At 37.0% G+C, this 24,803-nt stretch overlaps 1 protein-coding gene across 1 annotated transcript in view; it reads left to right on the forward strand.

Annotated features, from left to right (window-relative positions):
* LOC127650775 (uncharacterized) overlaps nucleotides 1-24,803 on the forward strand; it is an 87,639-nt gene that overhangs the window by 34,616 nt on the left and 28,220 nt on the right. Inside the window, 9 exon segments of the mRNA XM_052136409.1 lie at nucleotides 4,492-4,658; nucleotides 5,078-5,153; nucleotides 5,878-6,046; nucleotides 6,322-6,526; nucleotides 6,688-7,957; nucleotides 7,959-8,426; nucleotides 12,013-12,186; nucleotides 15,669-15,842; nucleotides 22,033-22,079. Coding sequence (XP_051992369.1) covers nucleotides 4,492-4,658; nucleotides 5,078-5,153; nucleotides 5,878-6,046; nucleotides 6,322-6,526; nucleotides 6,688-7,957; nucleotides 7,959-8,426; nucleotides 12,013-12,186; nucleotides 15,669-15,842; nucleotides 22,033-22,079 — 2,750 coding nt within the window.

Raw genomic sequence — 24,803 nt, forward strand, 5'->3', positions numbered from 1 at the left:
TTTTGTTACTATTTTTGTGTTTGTGAACATATTTAGGTTGTAGGAGAGCATGAATATCTCTGTGAGATTGTAAATATGTAAACAACAATAAAAACCTTCGACATTCAGCAGTTGTCTGTTATTTCTTCAGGTCATTTTATTTTAAAGTTTATTGAAAGTAAATGAACAGAACCTAAAATCTGAAGCTGCTAATAGCACTTAAAATTGAGCTAAATGAGCTTAAAATGTAGAGTTGTGTAAACAGAGACTCTTAGGGTTAAAAACCTTCAATATATTAGCTGGTGTTTCACAGTATTTTAAGAAACATGTTTGAATGGAAGCTCATTCATTTGGTCATAGCAGCTTCATTTATTTTAGGTGAAGTTGCTTCAAATTTCTAGTGGAATTTGTTTAAAAAGTGGGATGCAGAAATGATGCACAATATTTTTAAGCAAATCCAGCACATTATTTATTCAGTGTCTCCAACAAAACCTGCTGCATCAAACCCTCTGAATATTCTCACTCTGAAACTTATTCATGAAAATAAAATATCCAATTACAAATCTAAACTTATTGTTAAAGAAATTGACAAAAACCTCAAACATGATGAAGATGAAACATTAAAAACTGAATTTGACCTCCAGAACAAACTTCAGCACTATTCGGTCCTAAACAGAAATACCACATTTACAAAAGATTATCAATGAAACAGTTTAAAGAAAGAATGATTGTGTCTAAATATAGACTAAGTGCCCATGATCTAGAGATAGAGGAACACATCACAGGTGCTTGTTGAGAGAGAGAAATAGAAACATGTTTGTAATGTTTGGCAATACTGTTATAAAACTGTCATGTCAATAATGTTGAACTGGCAAAAGAATTTAAGAAAACATACATTTGACTTCATTGGCTAAATATGCAACAGATCTTGCATATATCTCTTTTTTCCCTTTGACAAGCTTTTTTTATTATTATTTTTAAATGCAATTGCGTGATTTGGCCACAAGAGTGCTTCACTGTCCACTTTAGTTCAGATGTTCACAGTAAATTAAATCTGATGGTTTTCTGTCCCAACAAGTACTTTCACCACAATTTACTGAGAAAAGCTCAAAAGAAATTGTAGATAATAAAATAAAATTTACATGTATAAAGAATTTACCCAGAATCAACATTATGTTAATAAAGAATTCAATGTTTTTGTCATCCAATATCACTCCAAATACAACAGGCCTAGAGAAGGTCGGCAGGGATTGGATTTCTGTCTCCAACCAATAGGACATATTTTCCCAGAATATATTTGATGCATACAATAAAAGAAGAGGTGATCAGTTGTCTCTATGTCCATTTGACAAAAAGTACAAGTATTGCAGTCAAAGTTAAATCGAAGTCTTAAAAGTTAACTTGAAGGATAAATACCATTAAATATTTTAAAGTGAGTTTCCTTCGCTTTAGGAGTCACTGGAACACGAATATACTGGACTTGTAATATATCATGACGATATTAAAGTGTAGGATATAATATAGAATTAAAGGAAGAAGGAATATGTTTGTTGGGAAGTGTTGTCATGAGGTCGTTACCATCAAAGAGAAGGGATGGGAGTTCACATAAGACATCTAGCGAGTGAACAAAAGGGTTTTGTACTAAGTGAAGGACATTTTTTGGAATGCATTTATAATATGTTCAGATTGCTTGCGTTCACAATATAGGTTGAATTTAGTACAAACATCTTTAAAAGTGAACAGATTCCCATCCTCATCCATTAAGTGAACTACAGACCAGAAACCCTTTTCGAGCCAATCAATAATACATAGAGACTTATATCTGGATAAAACACATCTGTTATTCCCAATGGGGGTCCAATGTGGGGTAAAGTTGTGATTATATAATAACTTCCAGAATAGCAAAATCTGTTGGTGAAAAGAAGATCATTTGACTGGAAGTTTTGAAATAACAAAGTCACATTTTAATAAGAAATCAATTCCACCCAATCTCCTAAACATACCTTTGGGAATGCTAAACCAAAAACTATTTTCATTAGTTATTCACATTTTAACCATTTAATCTTCAACATGCCATTTATACACTGAAAATCAAAGGCTTGTAATCCACCATTCTCGTAATCTTGAGTAAGTTGTGCTCTCTTAATGTAATGTACACGCTTTTTCCATTAAAATGAACATTCATTTGATTAATAGTCTTAATAGCTCTATTGGAAATAGAGAGGCAAGATGCAGGTAAATACACCTGGCAAGACTCTCCATTTTAGTTCAATAAATCCTTCCAAAAATAGATCAATCCCTTTGCATCCATACATCGAGTCTAAATTTGCATTCATTCCTTCTATTCCAGATGTTTTGTTTCTCCTTAACAGCTTCATCCTTGGAAATGTGCATAAATATTTCACATTGGATTTGATTGGGATATTAAATATTGCTTCAAGGGAGTGTGTTTCATGTGTATTGTGATAATTTCAATTTTATCAATATTAAGTATTAAACATGAAAATTTGGAAAGAATAATGAATTATTTCAATTGCTTTGTGAATCTGATCAAGAGCTTTTAAATATAAAGTTGTGTCGTCCGCCAATTGACTAGTCACAATTTGATGTCCAAACACATTTAGTCTTTCAATATTTGAGTTTTTTATAAGGATGGCCAACATCTCTGTAGCCATAATAAATAATGAGCTGAGATGGGGCAGTCTTGTTTAACCCCTCTTTTCATGTCAAATCTAGGTGAAGAGCCTGTAAGGCATCTGAGCTATTGATATCTGTGTAGAACAACTGAATAATCTTACCAACATGTTCACCAAACCCATACATTTGTAAACATTTAAGAATAAAAGAATGATCCAGCGTATCAAACGCTTTATAGAAATCTACAAATAAAATAATCTTCTTTTTCTTTGTTACACTCGAGCAAGTCTAAAACCAGTCGAATATTATTATGTATAGATCGGCCTCTAATAAATCCAGTTTGTGTCTCCCCAATAACTTTAGATAAACCAAGTCTCAAGTGATTGTTAAATATATGGGTTCATAGTTTATAGTCATTATTTAACAAAGTAATAGGTCGTAAATTGTCCAACAGTCTAGGGTCCTTCCCCGGTTTGGGAATAAGTGTGATTAATCTTGTCTCATTGAGATAGAACCGAATTATTAGATATTTCCTGAAAAGTTGCAAAAAGAAATTCCCTTAATAAACCCCAAAAATGACGATACAAATGTGACATAAAACCATCTGGACCAGGTGATTTATCTGATGACAAACACATGACCGCAGAATCAAGCTCTTCAATTGTGAACTCTGCATCACGTCATTTTCAATTGTTCATCTATTTCAGGGACAAATTCACCAATTTCTTCAAAAAGGGAATTCGGATCTAAAATGAATGAAGAGGACGAGTACAGGTTCTGATAAAAGATGGCGATTTCTTTTGCTATTAATTTTGCATCAGAACATTCGACACCATTAATGATTCAAGTTTTAATAATGTTTTTTCCTGACGCTTTTTCTCTAACCTACAAAAATAAGCTGAATTTTCCCCTTTTTCCATCATTTATCTCTTGATCTAACGTGTGCCCCTCTGGCTTTTCTCATATACATTTTATCTAATTGTGATTGCAGAGATAATAATCGTGATGTATCATTCTCTGTCAAACTTAATTTGTTAGAACATTCATTTATTTCTTTAATGAGAGATCTCTTCTAAAATATAACATCTATTTAGTTGTTTACTGTAAGAAATAGATAGTTGACGAAGTTTGTATTTAAAGAATTCCCATTTACCTACCCAGGAAACAAGACTATTATCTCTAATAATATTTGAAACAGAGTTTCAGAAGAGATCTCAACAATGTCTTATAGAAATATGATTATTAATGTGTAGTTTATTTATTGGTGTTTTCTCAAGTACTGTTTTCTGCTACAGCAGGGGTCAGGAATCTCACCATTCACCAACACATGATCGTTTAAAACTTTCTAGTGACCATTTTCCAACAGGAAGTGTGCGATTGCTTGTAGGTTATAAGTCATTGTTCACCTGTCGTGATACTTGCGTGATGGCAAATGGAGACGGTAATTTGGATTTGGGGAGGTGCTTATATATAAGATTCTTTTTATCACATCGCTATTTTAATTACTTTTTTGTTTAATTTAAAGTGTAATTTGAATTTAGAAATTACTTTTTAAGTTTTTCGTGTTTCGATAAATTAATGTAATTTTTAAAGTTAAATGATTCACTGACACTCAGCAGGGGGGTTCACCATATAATCCGATATCACGATATCACGATATTTTAAATGCGATAATCATTCAAATATTTGTTACATATCACCCAGCGCTAAAGCGGTTTAGAACAACATGAGTCTGAGAAAATGATGACAGATTTGTAATTTTGGCTCAACTATCCCTTTAAGAGCATGAAACACCTGCTGCACCTTTAAATGTTGTTTGTCTCTTTCAGACTCCTCCTCCTCAGGTGACAGGTGAAAGTGAAACTAGTAAAACAGGATCCATTTTGTGACAAGAGCAGAAAATTACACGACGAGAGAAACAGAGAAAAAGTTTGACAGTTTTTGTTCCACTGAATCGTCTGAAACAATCAATAAATTCATTGTGAAGTATTTTGTAGGTGATATTCTAGTCAGTAAAGAGGAACATCAACAGTTCTTGACAGGTGAGTACTGAACTGCTGCTAAACAAACCAAAACTCACAAGACAACAATAATAAACCTTTCAAACTATCAGCTACAGTAAGACATCTAACAGATATCTAAGTATTAATCACAGCAGAACAAACAGATACTGAGACTTTTGCTCTTTTATCTGAATTGTCAGTATGTGTTCAGTTTCTTTGGCACTGAAATGTTTTTTCTTCTATTGACTTGAAACGTTGCTTTGTTTTCTTCTGTTGAGTCTTCTGATGTTTTCTCTTTATGCTGGTGTTTAACATGTCATAAAAGCTGACAGTCTGCAATTGAACCTCATTGATTCATTTCTAATGGAATATTCTAGAGGACAAATAAAAACAAATATGTGTCAGTATTGAACAAATAAACACGTCACAAATATAGATGATGTCCTGTTTGTTGACAGGTGTTCAGTGGACTGTTCAGATGATGTCATGGAGAAAGTATCTCAGTGGACAGACAGACACAGGGAAGGTCAAGAGGTCAGAGGATTTCAATGCTTTAATAAAATACACTGATAGATATTTCTGATATGCTGCACAACACTACAGTATAAAAACACTGAGGAGAAATGAGAACAGACTGGATTATCTCAAGCATAAACATGTGAAACAGCTTTAGGGTAAAGTGAGATCTACAGTAAGATGACAGTGAGACCGGTTTGATTCAGTCACAGACAGAACTGGAGAAATGTAAATTATTTAGGATTGGGGTCAAAGGTCATTTTTGTGTATGTTTCTCCTGTAAATGTGAATTTGATGATTTAATTCTTGTGAAAACAGTTTTTTCAGAAAGCAGCACATTGCATTATAGTGTACATCAATTCTGTGCATTTATTGGCCTGTAAATTTGAACCTCTTCAGTCGTAGCTGAAAGTTATTCGGCCCTCATAAAAGAGTCGCCCTTCATCCACTAGACAGACAGATAAACTCTTCCACAAGTGAGTTGAACTGAAGCATGGATTTATTAGCACACCGCCACTTAGGGTTGGTAGCAGTGGTCACTCATTTTCTCTAAGTGACCACTGCTTCTAAAAATAATAAATATTGATTTCAATGACACTGAAAACACTGGAAAAGAACATGTTACCCCCTTGAAGAAGAGAGAAATATTATAAGAGTAAAACTGAGAAACTGATGAAAGGAAAAGAGTGTTTGTGAGAGTTTGTAGTTTTTAAAACAGTGTTTAATTGCTGTTGTGTTTTAGTGTCATTCATGGAGAATCTCCTGAATCCAGCTGTGTGTCCATGAAGAGTGACGGGTCAATGGATCGTCCAATTAAATTCAGTTCAGGAGAGTCTTTGATCAACTACAGAAACAAACAGGATGCATCAGAGTCAACTGCTGGGAAAGTGCCATTGGACTCCATTTTTGAGGTGCGTGTGTGTGTGTGTGTGTGTGTGTGTGTGAGAGAGAGAGAGAGAGAGAGAGAGAGAGAGAGAGAGACCACACACACATTCACACAACCATATAGGCAGTTTTTTTTAGCTTCACCCTAATCTTAATAACACACACACACACACACACACACACTGATGAATTTAAGACAACTAAAGCACAAATAAAATGAGTGGTGATTCTTGTCCACTGATCCTTCAGTTCTTGTCTGTTACTGAATGAAGTTTGTTGTTTGAATGTTCACTGATTTCAGGAACTTGAGCACAAAATCATCTCTCTGATGAAGAAAGAGCTGAAGAGTTTCAAGAGACTACTGATCTCAGATTCCCCAGCATGCTCTGAGAGAGAGGAGGAGGATGATGAAGGTCAGAGCAGAGTCAGAGAGGGGTTTCTGAAGATCACACTGCACGTCTTGAAGAAGATGAAGCAGACAGACCTCGCTAACACACTTCACACCAGTAAGAGCTCACACTCACGTCACTATTACATCACGTCACCTTCAGAGGAAACACAGTGTCTGGATTCACTCAATATTAGTGTAAGAAAATAACTTCATGTCTAATGACCATTAAACATCAACATCAATTATAATTCCCATTTCTTTTCCTCTTTACATCAGAACTGATTTCTGTGCATCAACAAAAACTCAAAACAAAACTAAAAGAGAAATTCCAGAGAATTACTGAAGGAATGTCAAATCAAAGCAGCTCAACACTTGTGAATGAGATCTACACAGAGCTGTACATCACAGAGGGAGGGAGTGCAGAGATCAATAATGAACATGAGGTGAGACAGATTGAGACAGCATCCAGGAGAGCAGAGACACAGGAAACACCAATCAAATGCAATGACATCTTTAAAGCCTTACCTGGACAATACAAAGCCATCAGAACTGTGCTGACTAAAGGAGTTGCTGGAATTGGGAAAACTGTCTCTGTGCAGAAGTTCATTGTGGACTGGACTGAAGGAAAAGCAAATCAGGATGTTCACTTCATATTTCCACTTCCTTTCAGAGAGCTCAATCTGATGAAGCACAAAAATATCAGTCTTATGGATCTTCTTCATCAGTTTTTCACAGATACAAAAGAACTGAGAGAATTGAAAACATTCCTGGATGACTACAAAGTCATTTTCATTTTTGATGGTCTGGATGAGTGTCGACTTCCTCTAGATTTCCAGAACAATGATATTTTGTGGGATGTGACAGAATCGGCCTCAGTGGATGTGCTGCTGACCAACCTCATCAAGGGGAATCTGCTTCCTTCTGCTCTGCTCTGGATCACCTCTCGACCAGCAGCAGCCAATCAGATTCCTCCTGAGTGTGTTGACCAGCTCACAGATGTACGAGGCTTCAATGACCCTCAGAAGGACGAGTATTTCAGGAAGACAATAAAAGATGAGCGTCTGGCCAACAGAATCATCACACACATGAAATCATCAAGAAGCCTGTACATCATGTGTCACATACCAGTCTTCTGTTGGATTTCAGCCACTGTTCTCCAGAGACTGTTGAGTGAAGCAGAGAGTGCAGAGATCCCCAAGACTCTCACTCAAATGTTCACACACTTCCTGATCTTTCAGAGCAAACTGAAGAGCCAGAAGTATGATGGGAAATGTGAGGTGGATCTTCAGCAGGCTAGAGAGAGGATTCTGTCTCTGGGAAAACTGGCTTTTCAACAGCTGGAAAAAGGGAACCTGATCTTCTATGAGGAGGACCTGAGAGATTGTGGCATTGATGTCAGAGAAGCGTCAGTGTACTCGGGAGTTTGTACCCAAATCTTCAGAGAGGAGTTTGGACTGCACCTGGGGAAGGTGTTCAGCTTTGTGCATCTGAGCATTCAGGAGTTTCTCAGCTGCTTTATTCAAGTTTCTGCAAAACAAGTCAAGAATGAGTGATTTCCTGAAGAGTGAAGTGGACAAGGCCTTACAGAGTGAGAACGGACACCTGGACCTTTTCATTCGATTCCTTCTGGGTCTCTCACTGAAGTCCAATCAGACAATCTTACGAGACCTACTGACACAGACAGGAAGCAGTTCTGACAGCAAACTGGAAATAGTTGAGTACATTAAGATGAAGATCAGGGAGAATCCCTCTCCAGAGAAATCCATCAATCTGTTCCACTGTCTGAATGAACTCAATGATCATTCTCTAGTGCAGGAAGTACAAACATACGTGAACAGAAGAGATATCAGTCGTCTCTCTGGAGTCCGTCTCTCTCCTGATCAGTGGTCAGCTCTGGTGTTTGTGTTGCTGAACTCAGAAGAGGAGCTGGATCAGTTTAATCTGAGGAAATATGATCCATCACATGAATGTTTTCTGAGGCTGCTGCCGGTGATCAAAGCATCCAGAAAAGCTGAGTGAGTAATTTAGTGTTTTAATCTCACTTTATTGAAATTAAATAGCAGAGGTTATATTTTAATGTACTTTGTTAGATTAAAAACAACCCCTTATACTATTTTGATGTTTGTTTGGTTTCATGTGTTACTTTTTATAGTTTTACCTTCATTTTAAACAGACATTGTAGCCAAATAGATTCAAAATGTTTAATGCAAAGTTAATAATCTAGTTTAATATAACAAAAGCATGTTTTCTACAGTTTTCCACTAAATAAATACAAAACGATACTTTATTTACTTTATACTGATACTTTATAATTTTTATTTATGCTTCCACATACAATAATAGACATCATCCTCATAAATAAATCATAATTTACCTGCATATATTTTTACTAAAACATTGCTTTAATTAACATGATGTGCAAAAACCCAGTTAAATATGATACAATACTGAATTATTATTGGGGGACTCAGTCAAGTTTATTATTATAATATAATACTGAATAATTATTACTATTATTTTAAGGGTTTGATTGTTTTATACTTTAGTAATTTATTTGTCATATTATAGCTTCCTTTATTCCTGCAATGTTTATTTTGCTCTGTTTTGATAATCCTTTAATGGATTTGACTAAAAACTATATTAAATGATGTTATACTATAATATATAAAATTACATTAAGATGTGAATAATATAGCGATCAATATTTATTTAGATTGGTAATGAATTATTAGTTTAGACGGCTTTATGTCAAGTGTTTATCTTTGTTGACTGATTTACTGAGGTGACATTATTGTTAAATTAGAAGATTGTACACAGAGGAAAAGATAATTTGGTGGTAAATATTGTGTTATCATCTGTAGGTAATGTTTTCATCTAATGTAATCAATAGATGTTTGACTTCATGCAGCGCTGTGTGATCAGATCCAATCAGAGTTTAACTTGAAGCAGTGCATGTCGGTTAGAAATGTTGTGTGACTTAAGATGGCGTCAGTGCCGCGTCACCGTGATGTATGCCATTAAAGTACCTTGTGTGTGATTCAAGAGCAGCCGGCTGGCACTGCCAACACAGCTTCTCCAGAGTGGCTGCAAGAGCTCTGATGATGTCACAACTTATTCATGATTGGCCAGAATCACAGATGACAATGGTGACGTGTGTTTCATGGGATGCGACACATACTACTTTTACTACTTCAGCTATGTCAGTCTAAGAAAGAAATAAGAGTAGTATGATGGTATGCCATTACCAAGGTGTTTATTATGACAACTCCAGTTCCAATAAACTCTCGCTAATTCATGTTTTTATAACAGCACATTATTTATCTCAAATTATAATATGTTTATCATAGTAATATCATGTTTATTCATAAAAACAATTCAAAATTACAAAAAATATGGACTCCTTTATTGGTATCAAAATAATTAGATATTTATTGGACTTTCTCTTGTACACACAGCAGGCACTGTATTTAGAAGATCTCAATCTTTTCAAATCAGTAATGTTTTTGGTTTTTATATATAAATTTAAATCCTGAGTTCTGATTTCCACTTCATCTGTAATAAACAAAGCAATCATTGTGGGATCTTCTGTGACTAATGTGGGTTCAGCACACGTCGTGAAACAGAATGTGTCTGTCTTGATGATTCCGTTTTCAACTCCTTCCACTACTACAACTGGCAAATCTTGCAGATTCAAGCTGCAGTTGAAGTTGAACACACCTAATGAATGTTATTGGGTACATCTCAATCAGCTCTCTAGTTCACTAAGCAGGGCACTGGTCAAGGAGTCAGCAATTTTTATGGCTGTCCCAGTCGCACAATCATTCCAGTGCACTGAAACATTCTCTCCCTAAAAATTCTCGAAATGCACCATAAAAACCAGAGAGCATCGTTCACTGTTCACTTACCAGAAATGGTGTCATGTCTTCTGAAATCTCTCATGTCATTATAGGATGAGCGCAAGTATAAATACATGATGTCAAAACCTTATTTTTTCTTTAAAAGATTGATAGATTAAATTGACTTCTCAGCTTAATGCCAAGTGTTTTACATGGTGGTCTGAATAACGGGGCCACATTGTGAAAGAGAAGAACCTACGTTTGCTGCCATTTAAAACAGCTAAACAATTGACTTTTTTTTTTGTTTGATGCGTATGATGCGTAAGACGTATGATGATGTCACAGTGACATAATTTTTTTTGTTTACATTGTTTAAACAGTAAATTATCTAATTAGTGTCTGGATTAGGCTTTAAGAGGCCCTATTATACTTATTGGGACATTACTTTTCCATTAGTGTGTAATATAGCTGTTTGTGCATGTAAAAGGTCTACAAAGTTACAAAGCACAAATTCCACACCAAAGGGAGTTACTTTCTTCCACAGAAAACACTGCTTCTGAACTGCCTGAAAGACATGGTTTGCAGTCCAGCCTTTACTTCTGTGAAATAGCTACATCAATATGTGGCACATTTGACTAATTCCCGCCTCAGGAGTGCACTGCTCAGGCCTACCATCCATTTAAAAATTGTATCCCCTTGCATGCTTCACCCTGTCACATGGACTTGGATGTATGTAACTGCTTACGTTGTGTGAGTGTCCAATACCTTTCGGAAGACATGCATTGGGTTTAACTGGAACAACCTAAACCCTTGATTACTTGGAGCGTGTTGAAGGCTGATGTCACTTTGTAGAATTATTTCATGATTTTTGCACCTGAGAAAAATGTTTTTTTGGAGATTGATTTCTGAGGCTTATGTATAAATCATGTATGTTTAATTTTCTTTTATTAGAATGAATTGTAAGACAGGATTAATCAGGATTTGCACAAATTAAAATGTTAACATAACACTGAACACAGGGTATAACTGTGTAATAAACAGTTTAAGGTAGCTACAAGTATTATGCTGTTAATATATAACTTTACTAAACTGCTTAATTGACCGAACTTCACTTCCAAAATACATTAGAGTTGTTTTGGGGAAGTTCAAATATGTTTTCAGGACAAAAATTCTTAAACATCAGGATATTTAGCAGGAACCCAAGTGCAGGGATGCTAAATAAAAAGATTTTATGAAAAAAAAAAAAAATACAAAACAATAACTCTCACAGTAAAATTAATAGAACCAATTTGAAACTAAGAAAATAAACAAAACACCAACTGGAGAAACAGACTAGGAATGACTGACTAACCAAACTCACAAAACGATCTAACAGACACAAGAAGGTAGAAGGCACAGTATGTAGAGGGAGAGCACATGAGGAACAGGTGATGACAATCAACACAACAAGGATCAGATGAGGAGGTGTGGCAAGGGGGAATGAGGAGGTGGAGTAAGGAGAGCACATGGCTTACACAAACACAAACAAAGACATGTTCTCAAAACAAATGCACACATGGACCAAAACAGACAGAACTCCAGAATAAAACAAGTTGGGCAGTCCAGACTGGGTCTTGACAGTAGAAGAGCTTCAAAAACTTTGCAAACAACTATGAGCAATCAAACATAGTGGCCAAATATTTTTTCTTTGTACCCAACAGCTGTGCTGAGAAGCCTTCACTAAAACTTATAGATTAACACACTGTTATCTTGTCATTTCTCTCAGTCTGATGGTATGCAATCTGACAGAGCAAAGTTGTTCAGCACTGGCCTCAGTTCTCAGCTCAAACTCCTCAAGTCTGAGAGAGCTGAACCTGAGTAACAATGACCTGCAGGATTCAGGAGTGAAGCTGCTCTCTGATGCACTGACGAGTCCTCACTGTACATTGGAAATACTGAGGTTTGTGTTTGCAGATTCATTAGTACATTGTAATATACGATATTAATATATTGTGGTACATAGCTGTGGTTACTGTGTACCAGTGGTTGACCGATATGGGGTTTTTAATGGCCGATATCGATATCCAGAGAGCAGGGTGGCCAATAGACCGATACAAGGCCGACATATCACACAATGGCATGTAACAACAAAACAAACTGTGAAAAGTCATTTACATGTCTCATACGCTTCACGTGCAGGCAGGTGATTTTCTTCACCAAACGGGGAATTTTATCCATTGCCAATGCCGATAATTAAATATGTCAGAATATCATCCGATTTATCGGCCTTGGCGATGTATCGGTCGCCCACTACTGTGTACTTGTGTTTCCTCTCAAGTGAATCAAGTTATTCTGATTGTGACATCACAGTTCAAAATTATCACAACATAAATTTTTGTCCAGCTCTTTAGAAAACTCGGTAACACTTTAGAATAAGGTTCCTTCGTTAATGAATAACTACACAGGAACAAATGAGTAACACAATATTAACAATCTAGTAACTACTATTAACTAACAAGAAGCTCTGATTAACGAATTAGTAAGTAATAGCACACAGATGAAAGTGGTAGTTCACTATTAACTAATGAATAACTACTATTTGTTTTAATGCTTCCCAGGAACTACTGAAATTGTTTCATAATTCATGCAAAACTAATCAATACCTAATGCAGGACAAATGACTAACAAAGTGAAAATGAAGATTCTTTTTATTCCACTTTTGAAAGCATGAAATTATGTTGTTTGAAAATGTTGTTTTAGTTCTGGTATACCAAAACAATCATTATGATCTTCAGTAAAGTAAAATATAAACCTAAATTAATATTTTCAAAATAGTTTTATTCCTTTGGTAAATACTTGATTTTTATGTCCATGTTATGGTTGATATTTGCATGGAATTATGAGTATTTTTAAATTTTTAGCTACTTTTTTTAAAGTTTGTATGATTGTTTCCCTTTTCTGCACATTATGGATAAAATATAGTTATAAACAAATTCTTTCAAAGACAGAAAACTAAGCTTACGCAGCTATACATATCGTTCCAACCTGATGATCCAACTGTCTCAACACCTATCTGTTACATCCTCGGGCGTATCTCTTTATGTTGTCTCCCTGAGTGTTTTTTTTTTTTTTTTCGTTTTGTTTTCCATCTGCCTTTCATGACAGGTTAAAATGCCACCAGGTGTCAAATATGATGACTATCAATCAGTTCCCTGTTAGGATTGGCTGACAAGAGAATAAATTGCGGGTGGAACCAACACATAAAGAGAGAGACAATGAGAGGCAGACTGTTTGTAGGCTGTCTCTGAGAGGTGTTCCTTTCTCCTGCCCCAGATTGTGTACATTCTTAATACTTTGCTCACAACACTAAACAGAGTACACTTTATGACCATTGCATAGACTCTCATTTTTTTATTTGTATTGTTACATTTTTCATTTACTTGCTTTGTTTATCATTTTATGGAAGCCATAGGGAGGTGGGTAATATTTATTTTCTATTTAACCTTTTTTCTCCTGTTTCTACATAACAAGGGAGTACGGGATGAAATGTGTTGCTTATTTGTGTTTAATGCCAAGGCAGGAGAAGGGAATTATAAAATCTCTCCTTGTTGCACCTTTCCAAGCCTAGGCTGGGGAGGGTGTAACATATCTCTGCCTGCCTTTTGGAGATCTCTGCCTGAATGTAGGAACACCACCTTCATCTCAACCTGGCCAAGACCAAATTCGTTGATGGAACTTGTGATCCCAGCAAACCCATCTGTTACTGTTCGTCTGTGCTCCACTACTGTGAGACCTATCAGGACAGCTGAAACCTGAGAGTAGTAATTGATGAACAGCTACTTTAGTACTCGCATCTCATCAACTGCCTGGTATTGCAGGTTTGTGCTTTATTACATCAGAAAAATCAGACCTTTCCTATCTGAATATGCTGTGCAGTCCCTGGTCCAAGCTCTGGTTATTTCAAGATTGGACTTCTGCAGTGTTCTGTTGGCCAGCCTTCCAGCTAGTGCTATCAAGCCACTGCAGATGGTCCTGAATGCGGTGGCACGTCTGTTTTTCAACCCACCAAAGAGGGCTCACATCATACCCCACTTGGTCTTGCTCCACTGGCTATGCATCAAATTAAAAGCTTTGAGTTTGGCTTTCAGGAGAGCCAGTGGCACAGCACCCTATTACAGCTGGTGGTCCCATCACAATGAGGCTGTAAAACAGTACAAGGAAACCAGCGTCAACTTAAAGGGTAAGTCTTTTTAATCTTTTCTTTAAAGGGTATGCAGAGACAGTCTTTTCTTCTTTTTCTCCCGTGCTCCGTCGCTCCTGCCCTTTTTTATGCCGCTCTCCTCATGTTACTGCAATCAGACACAGGTGTTAGTCATCATTTAGCTCAGGTGTGAGCGCCCTTACCGCTTTTCTCTCCCGGACGGGCGCTTGACCACGCCCCCGCTGCCACAGAGGCACTTCACATTAATTCGTTTTCTCTGTCCCCCGGTGGTGGAATGAGCTTTCAACCACCTGACGTTCTGCTGAAACCATTTCAACATTCAAGAAAAAATCCTTATCTGTCTCTTTCTTCTGTGCTAGTTTCTGTACTATTATAGCAACACTTAGAACTTGGCAGTGTGATCCTGCAGGTACAGTTTACGTTCTTCATTTGTAAGTCACTTTGGCTAAAATGGTCTGCTTAATGACTAAATGTAAATGTAGTTTATCTGACTTTTTATGTGTGTGTTTGTGGATTTTCTTACTGTTGATGTCTGTGTGTTTTTAGTTTATCTGACTGTTGAATGAACATTGATTTATATAGCGCTTTTCTGACACTACACTCAAAGCGCTTTACACAGTGAACAGGGGACTCTCCTCAACCACCACTAGTGTGCAGCATCCACCTGGATGATGCGACGGCAGATAGAGTGCACCAGTATGCTCACCCCACACCAGCTATTGGTGAAGAGGAGAGAGTTATAGAGCCAATTAGTGGCTAGGGATTATTAGGAGGCCATGATTGAGAAGGGCCAATATGGTTATACCCCTACTCTTTACGAGAAGTGTTCTAGGATGTTTTTAATAACCACAGATAGTCAGGACCTCATTTTAACATCTCATCCAAAGGACAGTGTCTTTTTACAGTATAATGTCCCCTTCACTATACTGGGGCATTAAGACCCACACAGACCACAGGGTGAGCACCCCCTTCTGGCCTCCCTAATATCTCTTCCAGTCACAAACTTAGTTTTCCCCAGGAGATCTCCCATCCAGGTATTGACCAGGCTCAACCTTGCTTAACTTCAGTGGCAACCAGTCTTGAGCTACAGGTTAATATGGCTGCTGGTAAATGCTGATGTTTGTTTGTAGGTTATCTGACTGTTGATGTGTTTGTAGATTATTTGACTGGTTATATGAACGTTTTTAGATTATCTGACTGTTATGTATGTATGTTTGTAGATTATCTGGCTGTATGGTGACAGAGGAAGGCTGTTGTTCTGTGGCATCAGCTCTGAGATCAAATCTCTCACGCCTGAAAGAGCTGGATCTAAGCTACAATCACCCAGGAGAATCAGGAGTCAGGCTGCTCTCTGAAAGACTCAACGATCCAAACTGCACACTGGACATACTTAAGTATGTTGAGCTGTAAAACCCTGTTTATACCCATATTAACCCCATAAACCCAGGCCCTAATTGGTCTTGAATTTATTGAATGGTCAGTGAATTCACTGAAACAGCACCTGTATTTATTCCTTTAAAAAAAATTAAAAGACATATATTTTTAGTGTTTCATTAGAATGAGGACATTTTTGTAATCATTACATTTTATATAGAATATTATTTTTTACTCATTTTAGGAAAACAATTCAAAAGAACAATCTTTAAGCATCTGTCACTTAACCCTTTCACACTTACTGGTGCATATTTGTGATGGTTTATGACTGGTACCCTTAGAGTAGCATCACACATTTGTGTTTCTGCTGCAGTCAGTGATGTCAGATTCAAATCGGTTTTCATGCCAACACTAAACTGCACTGCCCAAGTGCCTGTAATTCATATTCACACAAACTGATACTCATACAGTCTTTTCAAGCACATGGTATGATTATTTTATGACATAGACATCCAAATGGTCACAAAATTACTACTATAAAAGTTTACAGCTCGTATACAAACAGTCAACACAAAATTGGGATCACTGATCCTCGCAGCCATGTCTGTTTACATTAGGTGATCATTCTGTTGTCAGTCACAAGTAACTCAAACAGCAACTCAATAGTCTTTTCAAGCACACAGTACGCTCATTGAAACAGACAGCCAAATTGTTGCAAAACATAACAATAACGGACAACAGCTCACCTATATGCAGTTAACACATCAGGGAAATGCGATCATTCCAGTCCAGCCATCTTTGTTTACATTAGGTGGCAATGTGTTTGTCACACACACACACACACACACATATATGTTGGTACTCCTATCATAATGAGGACTCTCCATAGACATCGTGATTTTTATACTGTACAAACTATCCCTGATAGCACACGTACATCAACCAGACGTCTATTTGATGTGTGTTTACATCTTAACAACATCTATTTTACATTGTTTGCTCATCTGCAATATGTATATAATATGACAAATATTGTCTCGAATGTCAGTAAGACATTCAGCAGATGTCTTTGAGACATTTATGATCTAGAATGTTGTAAATCTGATATTTAAGATGTTTAGTAGATGTTGCTTTCCAGATGAAAAGATCTAAAACAGACATCAGAGATGTACGTATATTAAACCTGTAAACACACACAGTCACAAACATTGTTGCTCCTATCATTATGTGGACTCTCCATAGACACAATGATTTTTATTATATATATTCTATCCCCTAAACCTAACACTAAAGGAAACATTTGGGATATTTACATTTAAAAAAAAATTATATATTATGTATGTTTGAATTACAAGGACACTAGATATGTCCTCATAAACCACATTTATATTATAATACCTTCGTAACTACTAGTGTATAACCTAATAAAACCACCAAACACACACACACACACACACACACACACACACACACACACACACACACACACACACACACACAGTGTACAGACAGACCATATTGATGATTTCTGACTATTTATATAGCTATGTATAAAAGAGGAAGTAAAACAAATACAGTAGAGCAGACAAAACCCATTTGTTTATATGCTTAGTATTTACAGTATTTTTAAATATATTTTTATCTATAAATGTTTTAATATGACAAATCAAGAATTCAGTATATTACTCGTCTACACTGACGTGTCACGTGACCTCATTCTAACAGATTTTGCATTCTTTTGATATTTTGTGTGTGGACATAACTCACTCTGGGGGGCATTCAAGGGAATTCAGAACCTACTCATTAAAAGGGAAAAATAAAATTATTCATGGTTTTGATTTAGAAAAAAAACACTTCTTAAAAATCACCCCACCTGAATCTTATTTAAAAGTGTTCGCAATCATAAAATTATAATCCCCAAAAAATCACCCCCTATTAAGAACATTATTATTAGGGTCACTAATCACTAAATCCATCCATCTTCTAAAGCCAACTGTCCTATGCAGGATCACATGTACTGGAGCCTATCCCAGCTGTCTCGGGCCATAATCACTAAATCATAAACCCCAACTCATAGCCAAGATTCCCACCTGTCCTTTACAGTGCTTTTGGACTTTAGTTGATGACTTGAGGGCAGTCCCCTAAAGAAAAGATGACAAATTTTATTAAAGGTGTGTTAGGAATGAAACTTGGATCTCGTTGTAGTTTAGCACACAACACTTCTACCATCAAGAATTCCTCGGTCCCTTTCTGTGCATGCCCAGGTAAGTGCAGTCGGGAGTCTGCATATCTGGAGACTTCATGAAGGGAGAAGAAAGAACGACAACACATGGTTGTTTCTATTCAGTCTACTCAAAGTTTATTACGGCAAGCATAATATTTATACCTTTCATATTACAAAGAACAACCAACAGCCAATAGTATAGTGATAGCAAGACTTGCGAGACAGCCAAGGACAATAAATGTTGACCGGAATAGCCTGGGAACGGTAATCATATGAGGTCAAGCAGTCCTGGATATTTGTTATGTCTGACTGAGATATTTAGCTAAGGAAAAGAGTATGTGCTGGTTGAAGCGCAAAACATTCTTAAAGAGGATAAGACAAGAGAAACTAACAACATCTATGAAGGTCATGGACTCTTCGTGCGTGTGGTGTGATTCTGTGATTCGCACACATACATTCATAGTTAGATATCAAACTAAAGACAATGTACAATTTATATTTCTCACAAGGTGTCGTATGTAAGATTCAGAAACCCTTGTTATTAATGACACCTGTGGCCATGAAGTGAATTGAAGCAGCTACCTGTTGCTCGTGATCGTGCACACACTCCATAGTGAGGAGAGCGAGCATTTACCAAAACAATGACGTAACGTACAAAGAGACTGAACGTGATTCGCCGGCATCATGCTGACAGATGAGGTAGCATAATTAAAATTACTCAGTTATTATTGTTTTACAAACTTTGAGACTGTATATTATATTTGACTCTCCAGTGCTGGAACAGGGCTAAAACAAAGTGTGGATATCGGTCTGACTATGTGAGACTGTAGTTTGAATAATCACTTTTCTTTGCATGATACATTGACTGCATTTATACGATAGCTGATGTCGGTGTTAGCTAGCTAGCCAGCTTTATCAATAGCTGTTAGCTAAATGTGGTGGATGATGACAGTAGTTGTTTATAAAATAGACTGTACATTATAAATATGTTGACACAATTCAGTATTGATATGATTCATCACAACTGTCATTTATATATATCGATGCACTATTGTTTTATAATAATAGATTATATATATTTTCTGTATAACCAAGTTATGTTTCACTTATGAATGTGTCTTTTGGCATTATCTTGAACATTGTCTAGCATTCATTTCATGTGTTATTGTAGTTTAGCTAAAATGACACCTATCAATCCTTATGGCACAATATGTCACATGCTTTGCAGTTATGTAAGTTTACCTGTCCAATAAGAATAACACCAATTCAGGGTCAGTTTTGATCCCCAAAACCAAACGAAGGTCCATCCAGGAATCAAATGCCCTGCCGATTTTCACTCTAGTTTTCAATCGACCACGATCACATTCCTGCTTATCCAGACGGGATTCGGTAGATAAATGTTTTTTGGCTTACTCAGAGTTTGTGTTGGAGTCGGTGTTGTGCTGGGACGTTTGCTGGATTCATCTCTAAGATAATGTTATCTAGTGTTGCAGTTTGTTGTCACTGTTGAATAGTGGAAGAGAAGCACTGAGGCTCTCGGGAGCGCACATAAACGTCACATATTTTTGATTTTACCGGCAAAAGTGACCCGCTCCCTTCACATGAAAATCAGTCTACAGGCTTTAATAGGCAACATAGGCAGTCTGTGAAGGGCTCATTTTATAAGTTGTGTTACAAGCCGTTCACACATTGGCAAAAAAAGATGCTGCTTGCTTGATATAACCAAAATATTGTTGAAATAGTTTTGCAGTATTTGGTTGGGTAAGACTTTCCCTTTTTATTGGATGGGGAACACAGTGGACAGTGACAGTGATTCAGGGAAAAGGTCTTTTAGCCTCTTAATTCAGTTTTCTTGCCTTGACAGTAAAAATCAATTCTTTATCAAAACTGCTATTCAAATAAAAGTGAAATGTTCAAATCTTACCGATCATAACAGAAGCAGCATCACTGGTAAATGATGCAAGAGTGTCTGCAGGTCTGCATTTCTCTGCTGTAATGATGTTGAAGATGGTTTCTGTAATAGTGGCAGCATCTCCAGTAGGGATGTAACGGTTTAACAGTTTCACGATATACCCCAGTTTAATAATAGATGATTTTCACACCATAGACATTCTTATTCACAGTATTGCATGAATATAAAATCTGTTTAAATATAAAATCTGTTTAAATATAAAATCTGAAGTTTTCTAAAATCCAAATCAGTTTAATGATGACATCATCAGATACATTTGATAAATTGGGATTTCCTCATTTTACATTGAATGGACACTCCATTTAAAGGCACGGCACAGGCTCATCTCACCGCAAAGACATGTCGGACCCTTAACATTTATTTACACCATCAAAAGCTTTTTCGTGGTCCAAATATAAAAATCCTACATTAAGATTATTGTCTCTGGCAAAAGAAATCAGATCATGTATTCAAAACAAATGATCAAATATTGTGCGTTTAGGAATACAATATGACTGGTCAGCGTGAATTAATTTAGATATGTAAAGTTTGAATCTGTTGGTTAATGCTTTGGAAAGTATCTTATAGTACATTTATTTCACTGCTGAAATCTGCAGTGTGAGAGTATTTTGGACATTTTGGGTTTGGCACCATTAATGGTTCTCAGTTATTCTGTTTGGAAAGTTTGTTGTATCGTCCCATGAAATCTGTGGAGGATAATATATTTGGATGCAAACGGATTGTGTTTATATGAAATGTTACGATGAGCTTATTTTCATTTTATATGATTTATTATTTGCTTAAGTGCAGCACAACAGCAAGACTACAATATGTTTAATACTAATAATATGTTTTATTTGTAAAGTACTAAATAGGGTTTATAAAGTGCATTAGCATACAGGAAATGAACAGTGATACTGTAGCACATTTGGTTGTGTTGTGCTCTGTGACTGTATTAAGCTCATTTAAAAAGTGTTACAAATAAACACAATAGCACACAAATATGTTTAAAATGATGTACACTCACATTAGATGATGACTCCAGTCTGATACTGACCTCAATAAAAGCTGTTTAATTGTACATTGAGCGGGTCGCCCCTCATGGATGCTGCCATGTTGACCGCACATAACAAACTGTCTTGCAGTTGATCAGTTACTACCACTAATAATATCAATAATGATCACAGATAAACGGTGTGACATCAAGCACCAAGAGCGAGCACACAACGGTCTCATCAGCCGCCAGAGAGATTACGAGTCGCAGCAGTCCATCTTACAGACATTTTTGTGTGGCGCAGCAGCAGTTAACAGGGGCGGTGCAGGATTTTTCACAGGGGGGGTCGGGCAGTGATCAGTCTGTGGTGTCAGTATAAAGTCCAAAACCACTGGTACTATTGGGACGAATAAGAGCCAGATAAAAACTTACTGCTGCACTTTTAAAAGCAGCGCTAACACTGATCTGGAGCCGTTAACCCAGGATTAAAAGTGATGCTAATCACCTTTCAGAGTTACAAGTGTGAAACGTTATTTTACTGGAGGTTAAAGCGGGGTTAAAAGACAATAACCCAGGGTTAAGTGTAGTGTGAAAGCACTTGAGTTTATTGTTGGTGGGATGTTGTGTGTATGTATTGCAGGGGTGTCAAACTCAGTTCCTGGACCCCTCACACCCCTCATGTGTTGTAAGACTGTCAGTGGATTGAAATATTGAATCATGATTAATCACATTTTTGTTTTGTTGTTAGTGTTAACACATTCAGTTCCAGGAAAACTAAATAACAGTCCTGTGTGTCTTTATTAGATTCTTTTCTGAAAGTTTCAACTAGATGTAAAAATGTGATGGTTTTACAGCCTCTTTTTTTATCATGCCAATAAAGCTAATAAATATAAATTTATTTATTTATATTATTATAAATATTAATTCATAAAGATAAAGAGACAGAGAGAGAGATATTTCTCTCAGATAAAATCACTTTGAAGTAAGTTTCAGGTGAGCTGAATGTGATGTCATCATTTGTGTGTGTTTGTGTTTTTAAAGTGTGAATCATGGAGGAGAGTTCAGGATTACAGCAGGACCACGCAAATGTAGGTCTACACACACACACAAACTCACACACTCTCACTCACGCACACACACACGCACACATACACACACACATATGCGCACACACACACGCACTCACACGCACTCACTCTCTCTCTCACACACACACACACTCACTTTCTCTCTCTCTCTCACACACACACACACACACACACACACACACACAAACAAACACGCACACAAAAACACTCACACAAACACACACTCACACACACTCACTCACAAACAAACACACACACTAAAACACTCACACACAAACACACTCACTCAAAAACACACAAACACACACACACACATATGCGCACACACACACACACACTCACAAACAAACAAACAAACAAACAAACACACACACACACACACTCACTCACAAACAAACACACACTCACACACACACACTCCACACACACAAACACACGCACAAAGACACACACGCTCACACACAAACACACACACAGACACACTCACACACACAAACACTCACACACACACTCACACACACACACACTGGTTTAGTGATTGTTGTGTTTTAAGTGTTTTTTCTCTTTTTGTGTTCAGATGTCTGTGATCTCACACTGGATTCAAACACACACACACACACACTTACACAAACACTCACACACACAAACACACACACAGACTGTTAGAAATAAAAGTCTTCTAAACCACAGAAGTGCCTTTTCTCTCCGTCTTTTATTGAGTCATGAATGAATCAATACAAAGTATTGAATCCAGCGTTGGGGAGCGAATAAAATATGTAGCTCGCTCTTCTAATATGTGGCATGCACATATATACTGTAATAGAAAAGGGAGTTTATAATTCTAACCAATAAGAGCATACATTACCTCATATAGATATCACAAATAACAATTCCATATATGGCAAATACTCCTTCTAGTCCTTGAGAGCCTTCGGACCTTTTGCCATACACATCATACATAAGACACACAATACAATGTATACACAGATAGAGTGAGGAGGGGGCTTTTACAGCTCCATCCTAATATGAAACAGATGTTTGATAATGCATACAGAAAAGAATGCATCAACACAGCATTTCTCTCTTGGACAGAGCTGAGATATAGAAATAACATTTCTTACAGTGCCCCCTTTGATAATGACAGTTATCCTATAACATAATTATCACATTACATTATTCTCAGCGTGTCCATTATTACAGAATAATACATGAAACATATTTCAATCAAACATTTCCTTCAAAGTCATTAGTACTTGATAGTTCTGTTTGCTAAGGAATATTGAGAGGATACAAAAGTATTCATAGAACGATAAATCAACATCCTAATGAATGGAATAATACAGCAAACAATAAATGAAAGGATTAACAGTATAACTCCAATTGGTATTAAAGAAGATACAAGTAATTGTTTCCAACTGGTAATCCAATCTCCAAAGTTCTTGTTCCTTTTGTAGATGGAACATACCTATTACAATTTTTACCGGTGTATAGTCCACAATACTCATCACATAACTCTCGAAGCTCTGGTTTTGCTTTGGCATAGGAACTCATAGGCGAGGTCCTGAAGCACTTTGTGGCATTTTCGTACAAACATAACAGTCACTCTTTTTTCCTGTAGACTTAGCAGTGAAGTTGACTAATCTCCGCCACATATTGGAGGCAAACGCATGTGGTTCATTTTCATGGCTCAGCCAAGTTTCGTTCCCACTGCTAATAAGTGCTTGTGTATAAATGAGTGTATTTGTTAGCACAATCAGGTGTAATAGCGACTGTGCGGACATGGCTTAATGGTCTCGTTAATACTTATTGCTAACTTCAATCAACAATCTCGTTCTTCGTCTACTTCTTTTCCTCGTCCTCCTCAGGTCCTTCTAATTCACAGATTCCCGGTTGGGCACTGGCGCTGCGTGTTCAGCTCCTCCAGTGCTTTCACCCTTCACCTCGAATTAGTAAGGCCCTCCTCTGGAGCAAACTTCATGCGGCTTGCGTGGATCCACTGTGGTTGAAGATCAGTCAGAACACCTGTCCTTGTCACAGATAATTCGGTTCTCCAAGTTTCGTAGGTTTCAGACACCTAATCAACACCGATTGTCCTGGAACGAAAGGATGAGTTGACCCTTCTGATGGAAGAGGGAGAGAGAGAGAGACATCACCATTTATGCCATTTAACGTTCTAACTAGGGAATCCACATAATCCGCGATGATCACCTCCGTGTCACCTGTGGAAAGATTGCCAGCGCGACCTCTGACCCAAGGGGTCGGGAAAGGTCTACCCATGAGAATTTCAAAGGGAGACATTTTTGTAGTGGCTGACGGAGACATTCTCATTTCAGTCTGTACGGCAGGCAACAAATCAACCCAATTTCTGTCCGTATCTAGACACGCTTTATTAAGACGTTCTTTTATCGTTTTGTTCAAACGTTCCATGTTTGACGAAGACTGAGGATGATACGGGATATGAAAATGCCAATTAATACTGAGTTCTTTAGCTAATAATTGCGTTACTTTAGAAGCAAATGGAGTTCCATTGTCGCTTGCTATAACAGTTGGAATACCGAAACGCGGTATAATTTCTTTGGCAAGAACCTTCACTACCGTCTTTGCGTCTTCTTTTCCACACGGAAAAGCCTCAGGCCACTTAGTAAATCGATCAATAATCACGGGCAAATACTTGTGATTTCCACATGGAGGCATGTGTGTAAAATCGATCTGTAAATATTGGAA

This window comes from Xyrauchen texanus, chromosome 10 (genome assembly GCF_025860055.1).
Source record: "Xyrauchen texanus isolate HMW12.3.18 chromosome 10, RBS_HiC_50CHRs, whole genome shotgun sequence".
In the NCBI taxonomy this organism is placed as follows: domain Eukaryota; kingdom Metazoa; phylum Chordata; class Actinopteri; order Cypriniformes; family Catostomidae; genus Xyrauchen; species Xyrauchen texanus.